Source organism: Lepidochelys olivacea, assembly GCF_965140295.1.
Source record: "Lepidochelys olivacea isolate rLepOli2 genome assembly, chromosome: 3".
NCBI classification, from domain to species: Eukaryota; Metazoa; Chordata; order Testudines; family Cheloniidae; genus Lepidochelys; species Lepidochelys olivacea.
Window position 1 is genome coordinate 148,251,221 of NC_140413.1, and position 27,644 is coordinate 148,278,864.

At 40.5% G+C, this 27,644-nt stretch overlaps 1 protein-coding gene across 10 annotated transcripts in view; it reads left to right on the forward strand.

Moving 5' to 3' along the window:
- LTBP1 (latent transforming growth factor beta binding protein 1) overlaps positions 1–27,644 on the forward strand; it is a 377,380-nt gene that overhangs the window by 322,712 nt on the left and 27,024 nt on the right. For all 10 annotated transcript variants that reach the window (XM_084625002.1, XM_084624994.1, XM_084624997.1 and 7 more), the window contains 5 exons: positions 18–200; positions 1,360–1,446; positions 6,977–7,105; positions 8,503–8,643; positions 11,030–11,200. In XM_084625002.1, the coding sequence (XP_084481128.1) occupies positions 18–200; positions 1,360–1,446; positions 6,977–7,105; positions 8,503–8,643; positions 11,030–11,200 (711 nt within the window). The remainder of the gene's footprint in view (positions 1–17; positions 201–1,359; positions 1,447–6,976; positions 7,106–8,502; positions 8,644–11,029; positions 11,201–27,644) is intronic.

Sequence of the window (27,644 nt, forward strand, 5' to 3'; positions counted from 1 at the left end):
TTATTTTTCATCTTTAGATTTACCAGTAGATGTTGGTCAACCTGCAGATGAAAAGAAGGAATGCTACTACAATCTAAACGATGCTAATTTCTGTGATAATGTGTTGACATCCAACATCACCAAACAAGAATGTTGCTGTACGTTGGGTGCTGGCTGGGGAGATAACTGTGAAATCTTCCCATGCCCCGTCTTTGGAACTGGTAAGAGGAGGCTTTCCATCCAGCAATAGTTTCTCAAGGGTTGTGCTTTATATTAGTATAGATATCCTTGGCTTTCATGAGGGCTGTCCATAAAGGGCCATCTCCTGAAGCAGCTTACTCCAAACTTATCCAGGCGAAATCTCCACTCACGCAAAGGCAATAGGAAGAATTAGTCTCTGGTGTAACTCCACTGGCTTCATTGGAATTACAGCAGGGATAAATATGACCCATTATTTTTCTATGGCCCACACTATTTCCAAATGATTTTTAAAGCAACAATATTTCTGATCCAGGTTTTTGCCAAATATTATTGTAATGTTAGTTATATTTCTCCCCATAAAGTAACAAATTAAGATGAGTATTTTTTATTTTTGTCTGGCTGTCATTAGTCATAGCAACGTATTTTATGCAGCAATGTGAAACATTAGAATAGATGTATAACATGACATTAATTTTACATTCTGCTACCTACTGTATAATACAGTTAATCATGCTGTCTGCACAACATTTTTTAGCCTTTAAATGCCAATTAGAAGAGCATAACCATATGCTCTTTGGCATAAATATTGATAACAGTACTTGAAGCACAGTGTGTAAACAGTGATGGCTGATATTCAATATCCAGCTGGAATAAATCATTTAAGATTAGAACATGTGTAAATTCTTCAGAATGCATGAGATAACTTTTAAAAGAAAAGTGATTTCTTGTTCTCAGTTCTTATCTTAGCCACATCTTTGAACTGGTGAAACTGTGCCTATTGCTGTGTGTTTTGGAAAGAGCCACTATACTTAAAAATATAAAAGAGGATTTGTTTGCATTTGAGCCTATGCCATCTCCAACATAACGTAATTCATTCCCTCTGTGAGCCAGATGATGCAGTTCTTACTCAGTTCCTGCTGAGGCAAAACTTTTTGAAGACAATGGTTAAATTCCTGTTGAAGTCAATGGAAGTTTTGCCTGTGTTATGACCGCAGCATTTGGCCATAAGGTTATACCTAGGTGTATAAGATTGCCCAAAGGGAATTAATCAGAGGAAAGGTTGCCTAAGATTTCTGAGAACGTATTAGTGAACATGAAAAGTTTATCATCTGTTACAGTTCTAGAATCCTAAATAACTGCTTTTTTCTGATATGATTTTTTTGTTTATTTCTCTACCAGCTGAATTTACTGATTTGTGTCCTGAAGGAAAAGGTTTCATCCCCTCTAGTGATCCATCATATGGAGTCATTACACAGAATTACAGAGGTCAGTATCAATTAGATATGCTAACTTGTATTAAATATGAACATTTCAGAAATTCTAAAAATAGATCGTTTACGTAACCAGCAATGTCAGCATATTACTTCAGTTTTTCAACATGACAGAAACAGCATCTTGAAGTAAAATGTTACTCCAAAATACTTACCTTATGGTAAACCTGTATTTAGGACATAACACTATTATAGTTTTTTTCTTTATTATTCACATTTTATTCATCTTAGGTGCTGTAACGCTTATAGTATTTTCCCTGTATTCATCTTACACTGTAAGAGCAGATGTTTAAAACACATAACCCCAAAGATCAGCTTTTGCTCATGTATAAGTAGCACAAACCAGTCTTTAATTTATAAATAACAAGTGTTTTTAACAGTTATGGGGAAGGTTCTGTCCTGCATTAGCACGCAGGCTACAAGGGGAATGAATGATTGATGCTTAAGTTATGCTGAAAATTGAAAATAAACTTAGCAATGCTATTTAGAACATAATGCCATATACAATAATCTGTGAAGAAATGGACATTACTGGAGAGAGCAAAATAGAATATGTGCATGAGAGAAAGAGAGTATGTAGGCAAAAATCTTGATTAACAAGGAAGAGCAAGATCAGTAAAATTCCTTTGTTGAGTTAGTGAAGTCTGGAACTACTGTTAATAATTCAGGAAAGTATATTTTCCACAATGCGTGGCATAAATGCATTGTAATTTTATTTAGTTAGAAGGAAATGTGCATAGTTGCCTTGAGTTATAAAGTAGCTACAGTATTACTACATAAAATTACATTTGTTCATATCAGACTTGCCGTTTTACAGATCAAATATTTAATAACTCTGACGTTAGTGTACATTTATATTACATTAAAAATGCAGTATAATGTAACATACAGTATCTGAAAAGAGCAGTAGCATCACATAGTTAATATGTTTAGCTATGCCAACATCACCAATAGCTAAGTCAGAAACAAAGTCCTTAAAAGTTATGCCATATAGGGCCTGATTCTGAGAGATGATGAGCATCTGCTATGTCCATTAAAATCAGTGGGAGTTACAGGTTCTTGTTGCTTCTCAGGAATAGGCCACTAATTTTTGTATCTGAATTAGTGGCGAAGGATTACCCAGTGGCTATGGCATAGGACTGGGATTCAGTAGACCTGAATTCAAGTCTCTGCTCCAGCACAGGCCTCCTGTGTGACCTTGGGCAAGTCGATTAATTTCGCTGTGCCTTACTTCCTCATCTGTAAAATGTAGATAATAGTACTTCCCTACCTGACAGGAATATGATAAGTATAAATACATTAAAGATTGCGAGGTACTGAGATTCTATGGTAATAGAGGCCTTGACAGATTGACAGATAATATATAGATGAATCAGAAAGATTTCATAATTCTCTTTTTAAGTACCTGAAAAAGACATCATGGATCTATAGCAGATTGTACAGAACTGGGAAATCCAGTTTCCGAGTACAGTTCTTTTTGGATGGAGCAGGCACATGATATTATTTGTGTCTTTGCTATGCTTATTTATTCTTTGCAACAAAAAATTGGCACACTTGATTTGTATGTGTATAGGCATCTGAGATAAAAAGCTTCTTTGATTGGTTATGCTGCCTTGCAGTTGATGACATCTGCAACTGCTACAAATATTAAAAATATGGAAATTAAAATATTTTATAACTAGATATGTTTTCCAGGAAAACTCTCACCATGTTAACAAGATTTTTGCATTGAATAAGTTTTGGCAATATCCTTATAAATGGCAGATTTATAGTGGAGACAGTGGACCTGCAAATGGACAGATTATTTTGTAAAATGCGACATTTCTCTCTTCCATTAACACATCATGTATTTATTTTGCTTTCATCTGCATGCTTCTTTTTGCAGGAGTAACCCATATATTTTTAATTTGGAATTTATTGCAAAAACAAATGTATGTTCCCCAGCTCTCCCACTTTTCCCCAAAACCACATATTCTGTTTCCATAAGAAAAGGTGGACAGTCACTCAGCTATGTGATTTTTTTTTAATTAATCATTATAATGGGCTTGCTGCTAAACAATCAAACTTAAAAAAATATTTAATGTTTAAAATTGCTTAGTGGCTGGAAAAGTGTCTGTAAAAATATTTTTATAGTCCTTTCAGCTCTTCTGGAAAAGTAAGTATTTTAATAATTCACCTTGAGAACTGTTCAGCAGATGGAAAAAATAGTTCATAGTGACATTCTTGTTACCCTGGTGTAAATCTGGAGTGACATTGTTGAAGCCAATGGATTAACGCCAGGGGAATTGAGTGCAGAATTTGTCCCAGTTTATCTGCTATATATTGTACCTTTCATTCTTCATTGGCATTTCTAACACCAGCCTGGTTTAAACGAAGTAATAGAGTAAATGTTTGGTAAACTAAAAGAAAAAGGGGCGGAAAAAGGAAGCAAATTCCAAAAGTAACAAAAAGTAAAAGCTTGGTAGAAAGTAAATAAAACTGTAGAAAAGTAAGTATGTGTTAGCATGGTTTATATTTTTCAATGAAACCTTATTAAGAGCACTAATTCATTTTAGATATTGTTGATTCTATCTGCTAAGAATATGCTTCATTGTATGTTTAAATATGGAGTATACTGTGACTATTGAGATGTCTGATACATACTGCCTACTTCTGGGAAAATATCTCTCGTTCTAAATTGCATCAAATGTCCTCAGATACAATAGTGATGAATGTCTTTATAATTGTACATAGCAACAGTAATAATTCATGGAATCATAGAATCATAGAATATCAGGGTTGGAAGGGACCCCAGAAGGTCATCTAGTCCAACCCCCTGCTCAAAGCAGGACCAATTCCCAGTTAAATCATCCCAGCCAGGGCTTTGTCAAGCCTGACCTTAAAAACCTCTAAGGAAGGAGATTCTACCACCTCCCTAGGTAACGCATTCCAGTGTTTCACCACCCTTTTAGTGAAAAAGTTTTTCCTAATATCCAATCTAAACCTCCCCCACTGCAACTTGAGACCATTACTCCTCGTTCTGTCATCTGCTACAATTGAGAACAGTCTAGAGCCATCCTCTTTCGAACCCCCTTTCAGGTAGTTGAAAGCAGCTATCAGATCCCCCCTCATTCTTCTCTTCTGCAGGCTAAACAATCCCAGCTCCCTCAGCCTCTCCTCATAACTCATGTGTTCCAGTCCCCTAATCATTTTTGTTGCCCTTCGCTGGACTCTTTCCAATTTTTCCACATCCTTCTTGTAGTGTGGGGCCCAAAACTGGACACAGTACTCCAGATGAGGCCTCACCAATGTCGAATAGAGGCAAACGATCACATCCCTCGATCTGCTCGCTATGCCCCTACTTATACATCCCAAAATGCCATTGGCCTTCTTGGCAACAAGGGCACACTGCTGACTCATATCCAGCTTCTCATCCACTGTCACCCCTAGGTCCTTTTCCGCAGAACTGCTGCCTAGCCATTCGGTCCCTAGTCTGTAGCTGTGCATTGGGTTCTTCCGTCCTAAGTGCAGGACCCTGCACTTATCCTTATTGAACCTCATCAGATTTCTTTTGGCCCAATCCTCCAATTTGTCTAGGTCCTTCTGTATCCTATCCCTCCCCTCCAGCGTATCTACCACTCCTCCCAGTTTAGTATCATCTGCAAATTTGCTGAGAGTGCAATCCACACCATCCTCCAGATCATTTATGAAGATATTGAACAAAACCGGTCCCAGGACCGACCCTTGGGGCACTCCACTTGATACCGGCTGCCAACTAGACACACAGACAATTATGTCTGTGTGTGGGAAATCTTTATTGAGGTTCCCTAAACAAGTACAAAACCAATAAAATAAATCATGAGCACAGCAGAAAATAACCTCAGGATTCTAGATCATACACAGTGGAGGAAGATAGAGGGGGTGCTCCGTCAGTAAACATGTGCAGAGAGCAAAACAGTGATTATAAGGAGCACAGTCAGGATGAGTGCTTGGTCAAGCCACACAATGGTAAAAGGATGATGCAGGCAGGAAAGATGATGATCACCCGCAGTGGAAATGTGATGGGCAAAGTAGGCCATGCTGGAATGAGAAATACATGATCCTAGCCAAATACAGGTAAAAACGACATGCTGCACACTTGCAGGTGGTACACAACCATCACAAACAGTTGTGCCATAGGACTGGATCCCAGGTCATCTCTATTAACGGTATTAGGACAATCCATCCAGCAAGCACCACTGCTGTTTGCGTATATCATAGAAACTCCCAACTATGGAGCGAAATCCTGGCTCCATTGAAGTCAATGTGAGTTTTGCCACTGACTTCAGTGGGGTCCGGATTACCTCCGTTGCTTCAAAATGGAGGAGACAAAACCTAACAACAGATTTACATATACATAGACAATTGTTGAACTGAGACAGTCACAGAAGAGGAAGTTCAGCCAAACAGAAGAAAGGACAAATGATATGTGGAAGGCACAGTCAGTCCTCTTGGTCTGTTCTGCTTGGACCTAAGGCCAATTACAAAGCAAAAATACAGGAGGTGCCAACTGAGTGCTGTCGATTTCACATAGCCTGGACTGTGAGGAAATGTTTTTATGCCTGTGTACTGCTCTGTGTATAGTACAGGGTACTTGGGCCATGGCTGCCTCTGCCCTGTTTAGTAAGTTTATTGTCACCTCTTTCTCCTGCTCTAACCAGTGGGTTTTATCTCTGTCAGAACTGTCTTTATGTTGTTGTTTGCTGTCTTAGTAAACTTTTTCTTCCTTAGCTTCAGTCTGCATCAAAGTATATAGGATGCATCAGGGCTACACCACTTCAGTATTCTGGATTTAACAGGAGCTGTCCTTACTCACTTTGGATCTATAAGATTGTTTTGTGTGACTCTGGGAATTAGCCTTGTTCACAGTCCAGCATGTGGACATCTACAACATTGCTGCAGTTTGTGCCTCCCACTAATTTGAATTGGCAATATAAATCTAAAATCTTCTTTAGTAGCTTACCAGTTTGGGCACCCTTGCTCACATGGAGTAGTCCCTTCCTTTTGAAGGAGCTACCCACAGAGTAAAGGACTGCTCAGCATGAGTAAGGGTGACAGAATTGGGCTGTATGGAAATACAATAGTATTTTATCTTAGTATCCACTTTGTCACCTTACAATCTGCCCTGAGTAAGATATAGTGCATAGCTGCAGCAACCCAGAATCAGACCAGAGAATAAATTGTGTCTCAAAGTCACAATTCCTTCCCTGCTTCCCCCTTGCTCTGGGAAGGGACTAAGTTACTGCACCCTTTTTTGTGGAGTGACTGATTTCCCCCATGCATCCAGCTAAGTTACTCTGGCCACCAAATAAGGAGGCAGAACCAAGGCTCCCCCAGCTCTCCACACCACACTCAACCCAGTCCCAAATCATTTGCTCGCAGTGGCAAGTAGCCCTGGCTATGCTCCCAACAGCCAGAGTCACAGTCTGAACAGGGGAGTAAGTGGGGCTTGCTCTATAGTCCCCTACATGACTGAGTAAGGGCTGTAACTGTAGTTTTCTCTACAGATGCAGATGAATGCCTGCTCTTCGGACAAGAAATCTGTAAAAATGGCTTCTGTCTGAACACACAGCCAGGTTATGAGTGTTACTGTAAACAAGGCACATACTATGATCCTGTTAAACTCCAGTGCTTTGGTAAGTTCTTTAATGCCTCACTGTACATTATAATGGTATGCAGATGGGCATGATAAGCAGAGTTATGCAGTAAAAATGCAAGGCTGAAATGTGGTATTTATCCAGAGCTCATAGTAAGGGAAGCACAGAGCTTCCTTTACTCCTGTAGCATCTTTTTAAGGGGTGCAGCATGCTCCCCCTTCCTCCTGCATGGGTGGCCAGCTCTCCTGAAGGACATATGATGGAGGAAGGTAGAACCAGGACTCTGCCTACTCCCTTCCTTCTTCTCAGCAAATTGCTCCCAGGGGCTTGCATGTCAGCAGCAGCCCCTGTGCTCCCCAGAGAACAGGAGCTACTAATCAGAGTGGCCTTTGTGTGCAATGCACAAGGTGAGAGGAAACTACTCCCTCTCTCGCCACACACTGCTGCTTCAATCTACGGGATACAATCTAGCTTTCTGTTCTTTGTACACAAATCAGGCACTGAATGCCTGTATGCTTTATCCCACTTTAACTTTGGTAAGTGTGCAGTTTGTAACACAATAAATTGAATTAACACTATGATTTTTATTAAGTACAGATTTCTCCACAAAGAGTTAATATGGAATTACAGTTCAGGTCACTGATGTAACATAAGCACGTTCCTTTTAGTCTGCAGAACCTCTTACTCCTTTATGCTTGCCATTTGATTGAAACTTATTCATAAGTGTGACCCTGACTTTTGCTGCTTCAGCAGAAAACCATATAGACTATGCAGAATAACATAATGAAAGGAAGTAATTTTTGAAACCACAATAAGAGAGCCTTTCACCTGGGGTTTCTAAGACTATCTTCTACAAAGATATTTTCTTTTCTGATTTAATGTCATTTAAGAAAAACAGCCTGCTGTTTCCATAGGGCTGAATACTTGCTTTTCCTCTCTAAGCCAAGCTTACGAGGAGTAGAGCTGTGGTGGCCAAAAAGGAAGATCCTTTTCTCTCCGCAGAAGTACTGAGGGACCTTGGGCAGGGTGCTCATCAATGGTCCTTACTGCTACCGAATAAAAGAGCAGCATGCAGGCATTCTCTGCGGAATCTGCTGTGGATGCAGCTGGCATATCTATGGCACGCCCACCTGGGCCTGTGAAACACTGCAATGTGTTAATCAAGAGGCTGCTCAATTCTTGAGTGCAATAGGTCAGCATCCTGCCTCTCTCCTGTGCCGGTGCTCTGAGTAGGGTGAAGATGCTACCTGACTCCTATTCCTCCACTTGGGCATAGGTGCAGGCAGAATTTTTCCCTCTGTAAAATTGTATTTGGACTAATTCAGAGGTGGCACTTGGGGAAATCTGTTCTTAATTTAAGAATTTGTAGGCATTAATTTACACAATGCAACTTCTTTGATGTTGACTTTTTTTGGTGCATTTCTTCCCTTTTAAAGATACAGATGAATGTCAGGACCCAAACAGCTGTGTGGATGGCCAGTGCATTAACACTGAAGGATCTTACAACTGTTTCTGTACCCATCCAATGGTTCTGGATGCCACAGAAAAGCAGTGTATCAGACCAGCAGATTCAAATGGTATGCTCCATTATATGCATTATACTGTTCCTGTACAGGATCAACAACTGACACTGTTGACCATGAGGTGTTGTAGATATGGCTGCAGATCCTACCAATGTAGGTCACTATTGGGTGGCTCTGCTCCATTCTGAGGAAATCTCAGATGGTAGTCTTGCGCAGTTTTTTATCTATGCTGAGGACACGTTCATGTAATTCCACAGGGTTTCATCGTGTCCCCCAGTGTGTATATGGGACCATTGGGACTGTTAATGAGTAAGCTTGGTTTGAGGTATTTTCAATATGCTGATGACACCCAGCACTGGATCTCTATCTGTTCCAACCTTGAAGGTGAAGTGACCCAACCTGCCCAGCATCTCACTGAAATTGGGACTTGGGTGAGGGATAGCTGGCTAAGACTCACTCCAGACAAAACAGAGATTGTGTTTTTATAATAGAGGAAAGATATAGGAGTAAATAGTGGGAATTATATCTGTGCCTCTGATTACTCAATGGGATATGTCCCTCATTTGTCTCTCAGCTTTGTAACTGTAGGAAGTTTGTTTAGGGTACACTCCGTTCATTTTTTCAAGCTTTTCTCCACAACCAAGAGGGTTAGAATCTTAATACTTTTTTAATGAAAGCTGAGAATCTCACGCAAATTCTTAATTCCAGCAGCAGAGATTTTAAGAAAAACACCAAATATTCTAAGACTCATGATAAAATCGAAAGAGTTAGCAATGCTAACTATGGAATTCTGCATCATACACATTTTTAGAAATGTTAAAACATTTGATTAATAGTGGTGTCTAGCAATGAATTCAAGCCTCTGTTCTATGCAGCCAATGAAGAATTTAACCATCTAAGAGGTTTCCATAATAGGGGGTACTAGTGCAGATTGATTGAACATTTTATTTTATGTGGATCATATAATAAATCTCTATAAATCCTTACCTAAACTCAACCAGACAGTGGTGTTTTAACTAAACAAACTATGGACAAGATTATGCTGGGCCTCTGCATGGATGTGCCAGGAGGGGAGAGGGCCAAGCGTCTCCAGACAATGCAAGCACTAGGGCTAGCAGAAGAACAATCTTTGTACTTGGGAAGTTCATAGTGCTCCTGTTTTTTAACTGTTGGCACTAGCCTCTCTAAAGTAGAGAGGGAGGAAAAAGGGCAACAGTACAGCCACTAGCATGCAGAGTTCATTGTGTATAGATGGATGGTACTTGCACCTTTCTTCCCACTCTCCTTTCAGCTCTCTGGAGCTCAGGGAGGCAATGTGCAGTGTCTTAAAGGCACAGTGAAACTCTAATTCTATCATTTGAAGCCTCTGGCTACATGTGCTGTAAAAGATGGATCTAAACTCAGGTAGTCTTCATGCTTTCAGAATACCACATTTTCCTTGTGAGTTGGGGTTCAATCCTATGATTTTACATGTAGTGTGTGTAGTTGAAGTTGTATTGTTACACCATGTAACAAATGCGGTTACTACAACTCACCAGAGGATGACAATTCCTTTTTGTGACAACTTTTGTGGTTTCAATATTTGTTTTCATTCTGCATTGGAACAAAACAGAACCATTCAAATATTTTCACAAAAGGAAAATGTCAGTTTTCTGAGCCAAAAAGGCAGCTTTTCTATTTGGGTTTATTTCTGGGTAGGTGTGGTCAACAGTGGTCAGAGAGCCCTGGAACTCAGAAACCTTCCTGTCAAAAACCTAATTGAAACCAATGTGTCCCTACAAAACATTTCAGCATTGACAAAACAGCATATTTTGACAAAAATATTGTGTCAAAAATATTCCACCCATCTCTAGCGGACAAACTTCTTAAACTGTCTTACTGATACAATCTTTACCCAGTGTAAGGAAATCCAAGTTAATGTATTTTAGGGTTCACTCCTTGGATGGGATTTCCAAAGCACTTAGCGTTGACCTAACTCAGCTCCCACAGAAGTTAGTGGAAGTTCCATTGATTCCAATGGGAGTAGAATTAAGTCAATGCTGAGCACTTTGGAAAAATCGCACTCCTTGGCAAAGAATTTCAGAAGTGACTAGAAACTCAGTGTGTCCCACTCTTGGGTGCCTAGCCTGAGAATCTTTAAAGAAGCCTGGTTTTCTGAGAGTAGGTGCTCAACAATTTCTGAATACCAGGACCCTTTCAGATTTCTCAAGTTCGACAGTCAACATTTGAGCCACTCCAAATCACTAGTCATAATCACGTAGTCATAATTTCTAAGTTAAACATTTGAATTCATTAGTAAACCCATCCAGCTTTGGTTTCATGTAAAGCAATAATGTTAGATTATTCTTGTAACCTTCATTTAGATAACACTGTATTTTACTAATGTCTTTGAAATAGTAAGAGCATTGTGGTACTGATGTAATACTGACTTCTCCTTCAGAACAAACTGAAGAAACTGAAGTCTACCAGGATCTTTGCTGGCAACATCTGAGTGAGGATTTTGTTTGTAGCCGGCCTCTGGTTGGAAAGCAGACTACATACACTGAGTGCTGCTGCTTATATGGTGAGGCCTGGGGCATGCAGTGTGCTCTCTGTCCCATGAAGGACTCAGGTAAGGAAATGTACATTTCAGTTCCTAAGATGATTTTTAGAGCCAGTAGTCATTTTAATCTCTTTCCCTGTATTCTCAATACCTGAATTAATAGCATAAAAAAGAAACTGGCTGTCCATAAACCAATGCTGCTAAATGGAAATAACTAAAGTCCAGATTTTCAAAAATGACCTCTAATTTTTGCTGCCTCAGTTTTAAAAACACTGGGGCTTGACTTTCAGAAGTGTTGAGTGTGATGGGTTCAGTCACAGAGAACCCCTTGGGACTGTCACCTGATGTGCTGAGATTACCTCTGAGCCTCCCCGCCAGCTTGGGACTCCAGAACCCTGCATTGTTGAGCCAGACACGCTAGCCGGCTGCAACACAGACCCAGGTCTGGTCCACAGCCCCAAAGCTGCAGACTTTAACCAAAAACTGCTCAGCAGGTCACTTCTCTCCAGCACCCAGACACCCAGCTCCCTGTGGGATCCAAACCCCAAATAAATCCGTTTTACTCTGTATAAAGCTTATACAGGGTAAATTCAGAAATTGTCCGCCCTGTATAACGCTGATAGAGAGATATGCACAGGTGTTTGCTCCCCCAGGTATTAATCACTTACTCTGGGTTAATTAATAAACAAAAGTGATTTTATTAAGTATAAAAAGTAGGATTTAAGTGGTTTCAAGTAATAACAGACAGAACAAAGTAAGTTACCAAGCAAAATAAAACAAAACACGCAAGTCTAAGCCTAATACATTAAGAAACTGAATCCAGGTAAATCTCACCCTCAGAGATGTTCCAATAAACTTTTTTCACAGATTAGACTCCTTTCTAGTCTGGGCCAATCCTTTCCCTGGTATAGTTCTTGTTAGTACAAGCTCAGCTGGTAACTAGGGGTTTTCTCATGACTGCAGTCCCCTTTGTTCTGTTCCACCCTCTTTTATAGCTTTGGCACAAGGTGGGAATCCTTTGTCTCTCTGGGTCCCCACCCCTCCTTCTAAATGGAAAAGGACCAGGTTTAAGATGGATTCCAGTACGAGGTGACATGGTCTTATGTCCCGTGAGGCCCCAAGCGTTGATTCTTTCCTTCTTTCCATCCTGACTCACAGGAACACAGGAAGGCTTACAAGTAAACAGAGCCATTTACAACCAATTGTTCTAGATAATGGGAGCCATCAAGATTCTAAACCACCATTAACGGCCCACACTATGCATAATTACAACAGGACCTCAGAGTTAACTTCATATTTCTAGTTTTAGATACAAGAATGATACGTAGATACAAATAGGATGAACACACTCAGTAGATTATAAGCTTTGTATTGATACCTTATAAGAAACCTTTTGCATAAAGCATATTCCAGTTACATTATATTCACATTCCAAGCATATTTTTCATAGAGCATATGGAGTGCAAGTCACATTGAGCATCAACCTTTCTTATTCATTTCAATTGTAATTGTGGGTGATTAGCACCTCTAAAACTCAGGCTTTACATTTTTTTTATTGGCATTCTGAAAATTAGAGCCATTTCAGAAAATGTAGGCCTGATACATTTTGCCCATTAATATTATAGAGCAAAATTCAGAGTAGGTTTATTTTCTTGTTATATGCTAACATATAGTAAATATTTAGAAAGAAATATGCTGCTTCTTATTGTGGTCTGGGGTAATATTAAGGTTTAATAGACTAGAGGGGAAGTTATGTTCATACAATGCTGCCTATTGAAAAAGTACCAGAGTAAGAAATTGTTTTTCATCTGTTAACTTGGCAAGTTTCCTCTATAGCCCTGCTGGACTGCTTTGCTTTTCAGTGAATGATTTTTGTGAAAGAAGAGTTTGTCATTCCACAGAGTTACTTTTATTTTATAGTTTTAAAATTTCTGTCCCTCTATGGCAGATGATGTAGCCTGTTCTCTCTCTCTCTCTCTCTCTCTCTCTCTCTCTCCCCACACACATATATGAATTTTTCCTTCTACATAAATATTATGGATTTTAATAACTTATTTTTGCATATATACAGATGGAGCAATTATATCTTATACTAGACTGCCTTCAAAGGGACATACTGACATAATAATGAAGTGTTACTAAAGGTATTGTGTAGAATAATTAGACCTACAGAAGAATGAGTCTTGGTCATTTAAGATAGATAAGGAAGCCTGCTAGGGGAGAAAAAAATGGGGTATTGCTATTGATTAGGGAAATGCATCCTCCCAGGGAATATTGCCTAATACTACTGACATTTTTGGAGCGTTAGCTAGCTGACATAGATAGTGGAAAATGAATGTGTTTGTCTTATTATTTCAAAAAAATATTGTTTTGTGTAAGGACACAAAATTCTTTTTATCAATATGACTGGAAGCTAAACGGGTATGGGGAGAAGTCTCTCTGGTTATAAACAGACCTCTTTCTGGGACTTGTGGCCTGAACACAGATCTGTTAGAGCAGCAGAGTTTTAAGCTGTGAGAGAAGAGATGCTATTTTATTCGATGAAAATGAGGTGATAAGTAATAGCCGATATGGATTTGTCAATAACAAATCACACCAAACCAACCTAATTTCTTTCTTCGACACAGCAACTGGCTTAGTGGATAAGGGGGACATAATAGATATGAGTTAAGTAAGGCTGGACTTAAGTATGGTTGTGGACACTTTCCCATATGACATTCTCATAAGCAAACAAGGGAAATATGGTCTAAATAAAATTACTCTAACGTGGTTTTACAACTGGTTGAAAGACTGTACTCAAAGTGTAGTTATCAATGGTTTTCTGTCAAACTGGCAGGACATATTGAGTCTGCGCCCATAGGTGTCTGTCCTGGGTCTGGTACTTTACAATATTTTTATTCATGACTTGGATAATAGAGTGGAAAGTGTGCTTATAAAATTTGCATCTGACTCTGAGCAGGGAGGGGTTGCAAGCACTTTGGAAGACAGTATAGGAATTCAAAATGTTTTAGATAAATTGGAGAATTGGTCTAAAGTCAATAAAATGAAATTCAATAAAGACAAGTGCAAAGTGCTGCATTTAGGAAGGGGAAGTCAAATTCACAAATACAAAATGGGGAATAACTGGCTAGGCAGTAGTACTGCTGAAAAGGATCTGGGGGGAATAGTGGATCACAAATTGAATATGAGTCAACAGTTTGATGCTGGTGGAAAAAGGCAAAAATCATTCTGGGATATGGTAATAGGAGTATTGTATGTAAGACATGGGAAGTATTTGTTCCTCTCTACTCGACACTGGTGAGTCCTCAGCTGGAGTATTGAATTCAGTTTTGGGCACCACATTTTAAGAAAGATGTAAATAAATTTGAGAGAGTCCAGTGGAGAGCAACAAAAATAGTAAGATGGTTAGAAAATTTGACCTATTAGGAAAGGTGAACTGGACATGTTTAATCCAGAGAAGAGAAGGCTGAGGGAGAACACAGTCTTCAAATATGTAAAGAGGACAGTAATCACTTGTTCTCCATGTTTACAGAAGGTAAGACAAGAAGTAGTTTGCTTAGTTTGCAGCAAGGGCGATTTAGGTTAGATATTAGGAAAAACTTTCTAACTGTTACCCAAGGAAGTTGTGGAATTCCCATCACTGGAGGCTTTTAAGAATAGGTTAGACAAACACCTGTCAGGGATGGTTTAGATATACTTGGTTCTGCCTCAGCATGTGGGGGATGCACAAGAGGTCCCTTCCAGCCCTACATGTCTATGATGCTATGATTTTATGCCATGCCATATATAAGTAATATTTCAGTATTTTGTAATTTAGGCCTGGTGCACACACAGTTTTTGTACTAGTATAACTGTGTCGGCTGGTGGGAGAGGTGGTAATTTTTTACCAGCATAGTTATATCAGTCCAATCTCTAATGTGGACACAGTTTTATACCAGTATAAAGGTGCCTTTTACTGGTTTAGTTTATTCCCCTTCCTGTATAAGCAATCCCTGTATAAGCACTTTTTTACTGATATATACAGTAACTTCTTCCACTGTGTGGGAGTTGTATCATTTTAACCATACCGTTATAGTTAAAGTGATTCAGTTTTTGTGTGTAGACAAGATCTTAGTGTTCTAAAGTATTAGCCTAGGTGTGTTTGTTTCTACTTATGTTTTATTTTTTATAATTTACTCACAATGGCCTTGAACCAGCAAAGCTTTTAAGCACAAGCATAACTCCGCTTGTTCTAGTAGTTACCCATGTGTTTATATGCTTTGGAAGATCAGGACCTATTTCTGTAAGGCTAAAAATAAAATATGATTTTTGAATTGACTGGCTGGGGTAATTGTTGGCTGCTGCCCCCGAATAGAGCATGAAGTACATTGGCTTCCCAGACAATAGTAAAAAAGGAGTAGGGGGATTGTTTCAGAAAGGAAATTGCAACCTTCTCCATGCCTTGTAAGCCAAGCAATGTCACAGAAAGGCTCCTGCGGACAATTCTGGGCATTGGAAGAGATGGTGACTCAGGGTAAGAGGTGCTTTTACACTTGCCCTTAAAAGCATGACATTCAGCCAGTGATCGATTACTAAACTTACTATGTATCAAATTAATGCTTAACAGAACTGTGTGTTTAGTATAGTTAAAATAAGACTGGTAAGCATACTGTAGAGAAGAGTCCAGCACTGTCTGAGGGCCAGATGAAATGATCTAATAGGCCTTTAAGTCTCTAATTTCTGCAATTCTGTGATAAATAACTGAAAAGTATCAACTTCCAATCTAGCAGAAAAGTAACTAGAAGCCTGGTCTGCAGAGTTTGATTGCAAATCCATACAAAGAATCCTGGTTCAGGAGCAACCAGGGATTGGATCTTTCATCAGGAAAGTGGTTGAGCTCATTTCTGAAGTGACACAGAGGAGGGTTAGCCAAGTGAGGCCCTAATGCAGCAAACCCTCTTCATGTGATTACATTTCAGCATGTATGTAGTCCCATAAAAATTATGCACATGTGAAGGTGCTTGAGGATCTGGGCCTTTGTGCAGTTGGACAGTATTTCTGGGGGCTACAGAAATACGCTAAAAGGATAGCTAAACCATCAGCCAAGAGAGAATCAGAATAAAAAGTGTAGAAATGGCAGCTCTAAATTAAGTGGCAGAATAAATCCAAGGTTCCCCTTTGCACCAGTCCTGTCTGGGGAGGGTTGGAGCCCCTGAGTGTAGCCCTTTAATTGGGGATTGTATTACCACCCCTGTCACTTGAATGCCCCCCTCGTGGCCGGGGTGCCGCTATAGTGCCTTATCCTTGTTTTCCCTTTCTTCAGGGCTCCTTAAACAAAACTTCACACAGTCTTGCTCAATCACAGCCCTTCTTTGGGGTCTGGGTTTTTTATTAAATTAACAAAGTTCCCAAAAACAAACACAAAAGAAATCATCCACCCAGCCCTTCTCTTCCCTAAAGAACTGTCACTTCCTCAGGGATCACTGCAGGAGACTCTCTTTCCCTACAGCTTTACTCTGTAGTTCCCTCGCAGTAGGAAATACTCTCCCCTGTAGCTTCCTGCTGCCTTTAATATTTGAACCACCTGATTCCTCTCAGGTGGGGCTCATCTTGTAATCATCGTTAGCTTAGCCCCAGGTTCTCCAGCCCATGGGCAAGCCGCCCTCTTACAGGGCTGATCCATGGAAGAAGAGAACCAGCAAAACAAGCTGTGGGGGGGTGTGTGTGTGTGTATGTATGTATGTATGTGTATATATATACACACACACTCTGCTTGTTTTGCTGGTTTTCCACACACATTTATAAAATAAAATGATCATTAAAGATAGATAATGAAGGGAGAAGTAATGTTTAATTATCTTTTTATAGGTCAAATTTTCGAATTCAATTTATGTTTAAAATAGAAAATAGGAATGAATAATTCTTCATGCCATTTGGAAGCATGTTTTGTTGATTCCAGTGAGAACCTTTGAATGCTCTTTGGCTTACATGGAATAATTGTTGTTGGTTTCCCCTTTAATATGTAGATACTATCTGCTTTTTATAAATAATCAAGCAGCAATCTAGTTATTACCAGCAACTAATAGAACACAATGTACAGTGTGCGTGCTAAATAAAAGCATATAACATTAAGATTCAGTATCTGCCTGCAGGTGACCCACAAAGAAAGGCTGTGCCTCTCTTTTAAATGCATTTTTAAAATATTTTAAAATACTAAATTCTTTTTAAATGGTTGGGCTCAATGGTTTACTCAGTTACATGGGGGGCAGCTCCTATGGACTTTCCTGGAGGTTGAATCTTCATAACGGAAGGCAGAAATTAGGCCCATTATGTCAATAGGAACAGATGGGCCATCAGCATGGTGCAGTAAAGTATATAATTAAATGTAAACTATCAGGCAAACTACTATGATTTCACCAAAAATAACGATCTGATTGACCAGTTATTGTGGCAAAAGATTTCTGATATACAGTGAAACCTGGGAAGCAAGATATAACATACTGGCTTTGTATATAATGTGTGTTTCTCCTTGCTGACATTGCCTCCACAGTTACCTTCTAGGAATCACATTGCTGCCAAATTTTTTGGAGTAGTCGTGATGGTTGGTAGGGACCTGTGTATGTCACTGAAGCCTTAACTTTATAAAAAAAGGTTGCCCCCACAAAAGTTCCCACTTCCTCTCTCTCTGCCAAATATTGTTGTCTAGGAAACTTCCTTTCCTTCTATGTTGTTTTGGGTTTTTGTAATAGAAAAGAAAAAGTAGTGTGACTACTGTGTGTGAAAAAATGTCAAATGAGGGATTATCCTTTAATGAACTTCCACAATGATCTCTAAAAGCTGCAAATGAAGATTTAGACTTCATTTCATGTTTTTAAAGACCTTCTTTGCTAAGCTCCATCAGCCTGGCTCTCAAAAGCTTTCTTCCTCTTATCAAGAAATAGCCAGTGCAGGTTCTCACACACAGTATAGTTGCCACATACTACTTGAACAGACAGAGAAGAGTTCTGTTTGGACTGCCTCTCCGCTGGCAGGAGTGAGAGACTTTCTGGCAGACCATCTCGTTCAGAAAGAAGCAGACCAACTCAAATAGTCATTTAAACCATCAGGGGTGAATCATATATTTATGGGTCAGCCAGGCAGACTGGAACTAGTTTTCTACAAGTCAGAACAGGAGTTGGCTGAGGTACTGCTCAAGAGCACTTCAGAGCCCAGGTATCTTTATTTTGTACTAGACAAATACTTCTATATGCCTTTCTTCCAAGTCCTCTTAGAATATCATAGAAGGGACCTCAGGAGGTCATCTAGTCCAATGCCCTGCTCAAAGCAGGACCAATCCCCAATTTTTGCCCCCAATCCCTAAATGGCCCCCCTCAAGGATTGAGCTCACAACCCTGGGTTTAGCAGGTCAATGCTCAAACCACTGAGCTGTCCCTCCCCCCTCTTATCTATTACTGTTGATGTCTCTACACAAGAAGCCATGAGTTAATTTATCAGTCATCAGGGATGACTCTTTTCATTCCATTGAAAACTAATTCTTTCCAATTGAACGTGTTAGGTGAATACAGTTCACTTATGTGAATTTTAATAAGCACTGAAGGAACGGGTAGGATATTTGTATTCATTTGAAACCATGAGCCATGTTTTGATCCCAAATGGAACTGTTTTTTGGCACTATTATATTTTTCCTTGTGGAGCAAAGAATGTGAAAATAAGAGCCTTGTTTTTATCATGTAAGAACAATTATAGATAGAAACCCAAACCTTGGGAGCAGTTCACCACTTCAGGAACGTTTACCAAGGAAAACTTAGAGCTGAGTGAACTGAATGAATGAATCATTTGACGTTTTCAGTCTACGACACTTAAAAGTGATATCATTGGCTCAGGAGAGAGCTTTCACACTTCTGGGCCAGACGGTCATAGGTTCAAGTCCTGACTGGGGGCCCTAGAGTTGCTCCTTTGTCAAATACCTTATACCTTGTGTTCGACGGATTTACTACTGTAGCAGTATGCATATTTCTGTTGTTGGGGCACCCTGAAGATTTGTAACATACGTTAAGGAGGATCTGAGGGTGGGGGAAGCATTATCACCAGAACATTTTCATGATAAAATTGGTAGATCACAGAATGATCATTCAGTGACCTGCAGTTTCTTTTTTCCTTATATCATTCTTGTATCTGAGATTATAGATGACAGACATAAGAGAAAATATTGGGCTGTCTGAACAGAGTTGCAGCCTTTGTCCGACCGTTTTAAAAATGGTTATAAAGGGAACTCCTGTCTTAAAAAATAACCAGTAATTTTTGTGTCCTGGCTTTCCTTGGACTATTTTGGCTGCTTGAATTTTTCATGGTTAGATTTAAACCTGCCCTGTCTCAACACCATCCAACATAAAAACATCTGATGAAGACAGGAAACTTATATCACAGTTAATGCATGTAAATGAGAAGGGTAGAAACCGTGATATGATCAGCTGTAGACCAGTGATGAAAATCATTCATTGGAACCCTCCTGTTTCTGAAAATGATGAATGGGGATTCTGCTATTTTCCTGCTGTAAGTTAAAATGATTCCCATAGACCCCCTCAAAGTAAAATAATGGTTTTATGCCAGCTGAGACTGAGCCTCTGGAGTTTGGGGGAGAATGGGTAGAATCTATTCAAGTGTTGCTGTTTGGCAGTAAACTTGATAACTGGGCAGTTGGAAGTGTACAACTGACAATATATTTACAGAAACAAGTTTCATTATCCTGATCAAAACTGTTGGTGCAGTTCCATAATTCACTATAAAGCTAGTCAGACTCTTTTGCTCTTTCTGCCTAAGAGTCTAGTCCTGCAAACACTTGCTCATCTGAGTAGCCCTTACTCACAGGTATACGTGCATTGACTGTAATATTACCAAGGTGAGTAATAACTACTCTCATGAGGATGAGTTTGCAGGATTTGTCTCTTTGACATGCAGGAAAGGTAAGACAGGTAAGATATATGAAAATAAGAGAGAATCTACTAAAAACTAATTAAGTAATTTGCTGTCTGTGATATTGCACAATAAAGTATTAAGGCAGCAACAGTACAGCTAAAATCATACAGTAACATTTATCTTCCAAATAAAAGTATTTATCTTCCAAATAAAAGTCTTCACAGTTTTGGATCTAATACTGAACTGAAATTGTAACCACAGAAACTTCTATACTCTTTCTGGGACTCAGCAGTATGTATATCTATTGTATTAGGCCAAAGAACTGACAGTTTGATGAAATAAAAAGGATTGTCTTTGTAATATTCCTGTGTTACAGAACAATTCATATTGACCTTAGATCTTGTAAGGCTACCTACAGTGATATTAGCTTGTCCAGGACCTGTATCACCTAATCTTTTTCATCTGTCACTAAATCAATAATAGAAATTTATAGTAATTCTCAAAAATTCTATTTGGGGGTTTTGATGCTCCTATCAGTTCAGACAGCAGCATTCTTGATGGAAAAGGTGCATTCTGAATCAAGAGGAGAAGTCTAGTCTATCTCTGTTTGGATAGTTTTATAAAAAACTTAGAAATTCTGCCTCCTTGATCCCTTAGCACTTACCTGTTTTTACTATAAGATCCAACTTCCAAACATAAATGCCTAAGTTTAAGTACCTAGGCACCTTAATCAGCACTTAATTTAGGTGCCTAAAGTGGGTATTTAAGTTCCTAAATATGGAATTAAGAACTAAATTGAAGCTTCCATATTTGAAAATAGGGCACATTGGCCACGATTTTCAAAAACTGATACCTACAATTGAGCCTTTATGTCCATACTTGGACACCCAAATAAAATGTCATAGAATCATAGAATATCAGGGTTGGAAGGGATCCCAGAAGGTCATCTAGTCCAACCCCCTGCTCGAAGCAGGACAATTCCCAGTTAAATCATCCCAGCCAGGGCTTTGTCAAGCCTGACCTTAAAAACCTCTAAGGAAGGAGATTCTACCACCTCCCTAGGTAACGCATTCCAGTGTTTCACCACCCTCATAGTGAAAAAGCTTTCCTAATATCCAATCTAAACCTCCCCCACTGCAACTTGAGACCATTACTCCTCGTTCTGTCATCTGCTACCATTGAGAACAGTCTAGAGCCATCCTCTTTGGAACCCCCTTTTAGGTAGTTGAAAGCAGCTATCAAATCCCCCCTCATTCTTCTCTTCTGCAGGCTAAACAATCCCAGCTCCCTCAGCCTCTCCTCATAAGTCATGTGTTCTAGACCCCTAATCATTTTTGTTGCCCTTCGCTGGACTCTCTCCAATTTATCCACATCCTTCTTGTAGTGTGGGGCCCAAAACTGGACACAGTACTCCAGATGAGGCCTCACCAATGTCGAATAGAGGGGAACGATCACGTCCCTCGATCTGCTCACTATGCCCCTACTTATACATCCCAAAATGCCATTGGCCTTCTTGGCAACAAGGGCACACTGCTGACTCATATCCAGCTTCTCATCCACTGTCACCCCTAGGTCCTTTTCCGCAGAACTGCTGCCTAGCCATTCGGCCCCTAGTCTGTAGCGGTGCATTGGATTCTTCCGTCCTAAGTGCAGGACCCTGCACTTATCCTTATTGAACCTCATCAGATTTCTTTTGGCCCAATCCTCCAATTTGTCTAGGTCCTTCTGTATCCTATCCCTCCCCTCCAGCGTATCTACCACTCCTCCCAGTTTAGTATCATCCGCAAATTTGCTGAGAGTGCAATCTACACCATCCTCCAGATCATTAATGAAGATATTGAACAAAACCGGCCCCAGGACCGACCCCTGGGGCACTCCACTTGACACCGGCTGCCAACTAGACATGGAACCATTGGTCACTACCCGTTGAGCCCGACAATCTAGCCAGCTTTCTACCCACCTTATAGTGCACATTACACCAGTCCTGCGTTTAAAAATTGTTGAGTCTCCAGTAGCTCCTATTGAGAATCTTATGGAGCTGGGATTGATTGTGAAGTAAGGGATATTGTTGCAGGGAATAGTGAATCTGGTGTGCGGGAGAGAAACTAGCAAAAATTAGAAGCTGTTGAGTAAGATGGGGGAGAAAGGGGGGGGGGGCGTTGGAATTGTGTTTTGTTTGGGGAGGATTGGTATATTAATGTGGCTTAAAGCCTGCATAAGAAATCACTGTTCTAGAACCCAGCTGCAACAGCTATGTCTTTTCAGTGGCTGTCTTAGGGTAGCTAGGAGAGTGAAACAGTGCTGCCTGGAGCTTAAGATTTGGTGGGGGTCAGGCTCCCTCGATTCCTGTGGTGGTGATTTGGAGGAAATATGATGCTGAAACGGAAATATGTAGGATGGAGGCTATAATGTTGTCATGGACCAACTTTTACTGCTTTCGGATTGGTGATGCGTCTGCAGTCTCTAGTAGGGATAGACAGAGTCACTTTGGAGTGGTTTTGTTCAGTTCTTTCTGGGGGTTCACAGATTTGGTTTTGGGTGATTGACCATGGCAGAGAGCTGCAAAATTCCATGTTCCCATTCCTCCTATTCAGTGTGTATATGAGTCTGTTGGGAGGTTTCGTAAGTAGGCATGGGCTGCTGAGGAACCCAACTTTGTTTCCACCTCATCAGCTCTGGCAGGTGCAGCAAAAGTGCCTTACCTTGTGTCTGAATGTAACTGGACTTGAGTGAAGGCTAACTGGCTGAGGCTTCCTATGAGGAAGACTGGGGAAATGTTTTTAAGGTGTGGGAAGCTACCTGGCAGAGTTTAGATCAGCTCTGGGCATTAGTTACTCAAGCTCATAACCTTGGGATTTTGTGGCGTTCTTGGTCCTCTAGAAGTTCAAGTACCCGCTGTTGATAAGATTAAGTTTTATCTTCTTTCCTTTGCAAATAGGGTGCAAGCAACTATTTATTTTATATGCGGATCTAGTGACCATTATTCAGGCCTTTGTCACTTCAGGATTAGACTATTACAATGTGTTCTATATAAGGCTCTCCTTGAGACATGTTCGAAACTTCACTGGGTAGAGGAGAGTACAGTTACCACTAAGGAAAGGTTCATGCAGAGAGCACATTACACCAGTACTCCAAGATCTGCACGGACTGCCAGTTAGTTTCTGTCTGGAATCTAAGATGTTTTGACCTATTGAGCTCTAAATGGTTTGGACCCTGATTACCCCTCTCCCCAAACTTTATCTCTGTAGTTGCAGTCAGTCATCAAATGTGCTCAAGCTAGGGACCTTCTCTAGGTGAGAAAGATGCTGGCAGAGCTTTCTCCATGACAAGTCCTCAATTCTGGAATTTGTTTCTCTCCTTGGTCCTACAGATCCTGGATTTTTTTGGCCTTCAAGTACTTTGCAAAGCTTTTGTACTATTGGGCATTTGTTTATTTATGGTAAAGTACTTAATAATTATTAGGTTGTTGTACTGTTGTATAGCTGTTTAGATGGCAGTGGCAATTTATACTGAAAATGTTTTTATGATGATTTTAACTATTTGTACAAGTGCCTGTAGTGAAGCTGTAGTTGCTTTTAAAAACTTTCTCGTATATTCATTTACTTTTGGGTATGAACCCTGATCTGAAAAAATAGACCAGAGATTGGGTTGTGTATTTAAAAGAGGAAACGCGAAAGCTAATGTTTCTACACATCAAATCATGAGTGAGTGGTTGGAAACCAGCAGTGAAGTTATCACAGACATAGCTTGACTCTTACCATAGTTTTATTAGTCTGCCACAAGCAGTAGGAGAAATTATTATTTTAGCAGATCTGAACAGCCTAAGTTCTGAAATAAAAAAAACTGAAAGTTTCTGTAATAAGCAGGTTGGTAACCTGAGTTTCTTCAACTTTAACAGGAAAGTTTATCCATTGTGAGCTTTTCTGAAGCCATTTGCTTTAGAACTTATCTCTGCAAGAACCTAAATATCCTTAATTCCTGGAAAAATCATTTGTTGTGACTAGTGCCCTTTCCTCTTTCTTGAGCTCTATGAATTAAGAAGAAATAACCTTGTCATGTGTATTTAACCTAAATTCCAATTTACAGATGATGTCAAACATGTAAGTGAGGATAGCAGTCTAAATGTAGAATAGAAATCTTTTCAGTCTTCAGAGTAACAGCCGTGTTAGTCTGTATTCGCAAAAAGAAAAGGAGTACTTGTGGCACCTTAGAGACTAACCAATTTATTTGAGTATAAGCTTTCGTGAGCTACAGCTCACTTCATCGGATGCATACTGTGGAAACTGCAGAAGACATTATATACACAGAGACCATGAAACAATACCTCCTCCCACCCCACTCTCCTGCTGGTAATAGCTTATCTAAAGTGATCACTTTCCTTACAATGTGTATGATAATCAAGTTGGGACATTTTCAGCACAAATCCAGGTTTTCTCACCCTCCACCCCCCAACACACAAACTCACTCTCCTGCTGGTAATAGCCCATCCAAAGTGACCACTCTCTTTACAATGTGTATGATAATCAAGGTGGGCCATTTCCAGCACAAATCCAGGTTTTCGCACCCCCTCCCTTTTTTTTTTCCCAAAAACCACACACACAAACTCACTCTCCTGCTGGTAATAGTTCATCCAAAGTGACCACTCTCCCTACAATGTGCATGATAATCAAGGTGGGCCATTTCCAGCACAAATCCAAGTTTAACCAGAACGTCTGGGGGGTGGGGGGGTAGGAAAAAACAAGGGGAAATAGGCTACCTTGCATAATGACTTAGCCACTCCCAGTCTCTATTTAAGCCTAAATTAATAGTATCCAATTTGCAAATGAATTCCAATTCAGCAGTTTCTCGCTGGAGTCTGGATTTGAAGGTTTTTTGTTTTAAGATAGCGACCTTCATGTCTGTAATTGCGTGACCAGAGAGATTGAAGTGTTCTCCGACTGGTTTATGAATGTTATAATTCTTGACATCTGATTTGTGTCCATTTATTCTTTTACGTAGAGACTGTCCAGTTTGACCAATGTACATGGCAGAGGGGCATTGCTGGCACATGATGGCATATATCACATTGGTAGATATGCAGGTGAACGAGCCTCTGATAGTGTGGCTGATGCTATTAGGCTCTGTGATGGTGTCCCCTGAATAGATATGTGGGCACAGTTGGCAACGGGCTTTGTTGCAAGGATAGGTTCCTGGGTTAGTGGTTCTGTTGTGTGGTATGTGGTTGTTGGTGAGTATTTGCTTCAGGTTGGGGGGCTGTCTGTAGGCAAGGACTGGCCTGTCTCCCAAGATTTGTAAGAGTGTTGGGTCATCCTTCAGGATAGGTTGTAGATCCTTAATAATGCGTTGGAGGGGTTTTAGTTGGGGGGGGCTGAAGATGACAGCTAGTGGCGTTCTGTTATTTTCTTTGTTAGGCCTGTCCTGTAGTAGGTGACTTCTGGGAACTCTTCTGGCTCTATCAATCTGTTTCTTCACTTCCACAGGTGGGTATTGTAGTTGTAGGAATGCTTGATAGAGATCTTATAGGTGTTTGTCTCTGTCTGAGGGGTTGGAGCAAATGCGGTTGTATCGCAGAGCTTGACTGTAGACGATGGATCGTGTGGTGTGGTCAGGGTGAAAGCTGGAGGCATGTAGGTAGGAATAGCGGTCAGTAGGTTTCCGGTATAGGGTGGTGTTTATGTGACCATTGTTTATTAGGACTGTAGTGTCCAGGAAGTGGATCTCTTGTGTGGACTGGACCAGGCTGAGGTTGATGGTGGGATGGAAATTGTTGAAATCATGGTGGAATTCCTCAAGGGCTTCTTTTTCATGGGTCCAGATGATGAAGATGTCATCAATATAGCGCAAGTAGAGTAGGGGCGTTAGGGAACGAGAGCTGAGGAAGCGTTGTTCTAAATCAGCCATAAAAATGTTGGCATACTGTGGGGCCATGCGGGTACCCATAGCAGTGCCGCTGATCTGAAGGTATACATTGTCCCCAAATGTAAAATAGTTATGGGTAAGGACAAAGTCACAAAGTTCAGCCACCAGGTTAGCCGTGACATTATCGGGGATAGTGTTCTTGATGGCTTGTAGTCCATCTTTGTGTGGAATGTTGGTGTAGAGGGCTTCTACATCCATAGTGGCCAGGATGGTGTTATCAGGAAGATCACCGATGGATTGTAGTTTCCTCAGGAAGTCAGTGGTGTCTCGAAGGTAGCTGGGAGTGCTGGTAGCATAGGGCCTGAGGAGGGAGTCTACATAGCCAGACAATCCTGCTGTCAGGGTGCCAATGCCTGAGATGATGGGGCACCCAGGATTTCCAGGTTTATGGATCTTAGGTAGTAGATAGAATATCATAGGTCGGGGTTCCAGGGGTGTGTCTGTGCGGATTTGATCTTCTGCTTTTTCAGGAAGTTTCTTGAGCAAATGCTGTAGTTGCTTTTGGTAACTCTCAGTGGGATCATAGGGTAATGGCTTGTAGAAAGTGGTGTTGGAGAGCTGCCGAGCAGCCTCTTGTTCATATTCCGACCTATTCTTGATGACGACAGCACCTCCTTTGTCAGCCTTTTTGATTATGATGTCAGAGTTGTTTCTGAGGCTGTGGATGGCATTGTGTTCTGCACGGCTGAGGTTATGGGGCAAGTGATGCTGCTTTTCCACAATTAACCTGGATTTGTGCTGGAAATGGCCCACCTTGATTATCATGCACATTGTAAAGAGAGTGGTCACTTTGGACGGGCTAACCAGCAGGAGAGTGAGTTTGTGGGGGGGGCGGGGGGTGAAAAAACCTGGATTTGTGCTGGAAATGGCCCACCTTGATTTTCATACACATTGTAAGGAGAGTGGTCACTTTGGATAAGCTATTACCAGCAGGAGAGTGAGTTTGTGTGTGTGGTTTTTGGAAAAAAAAAAGGGGGGGGGGAGTGAGAAAACCTGGATTTGTGCTGGAAATGGCCCACCTTGATTATCATTGTAAAGAGAGTGGTCACTTTGGATGGGCTATTACCAGCAGGAGAGTGAGTTTGTGGGGGGGGGGGGCGCGGAGGGTGAGAGAACCTGGATTTGTGCTGGAAATGGCCCAACTTGATTATCATACACATTGTAAGGAGAGGTTTCAGAGTAACAGCCGTGTTAGTCTGTATTCGCAAAAAGAAAAGGAGTACTTGTGGCACCTTAGAGACTAACCAATTTATTAGAGCATAAGCTTTCGTGAGCTACAGCTCACTTCATCAGATGCATAGCATAGCATAGCAGTTTCCACGATATGCATCTGATGAAGTGAGCTGTAGCTCACGAAAGCTTATGCTCTAATAAATTGGTTAGTCTCTAAGGTGCCACAAGTACTCCTTTTCTTATTGTAAGGAGAGTGATCACTTTAGATAAGCTATTACCAGCAGGAGAGTGGGGTGGGAGGAGGTATTGTTTCATGGTCTCTGTGAAAATAATGTCTTCAGCAGTTTCCACAGTATGTATCCGATGAAGTGAGCTGTAGCTCACGAAAACTTATGCTCAAATAAATTGCTTAGTCTCTAAGGTGCCACAAGTACTCCTTTTCTTTTCAGTCTTGGTTCATAGATGATGCAATTTCCTGAGACAGCACAGCTTAAGCAATTCAGACTGATGTCCGGAATCTGATTGG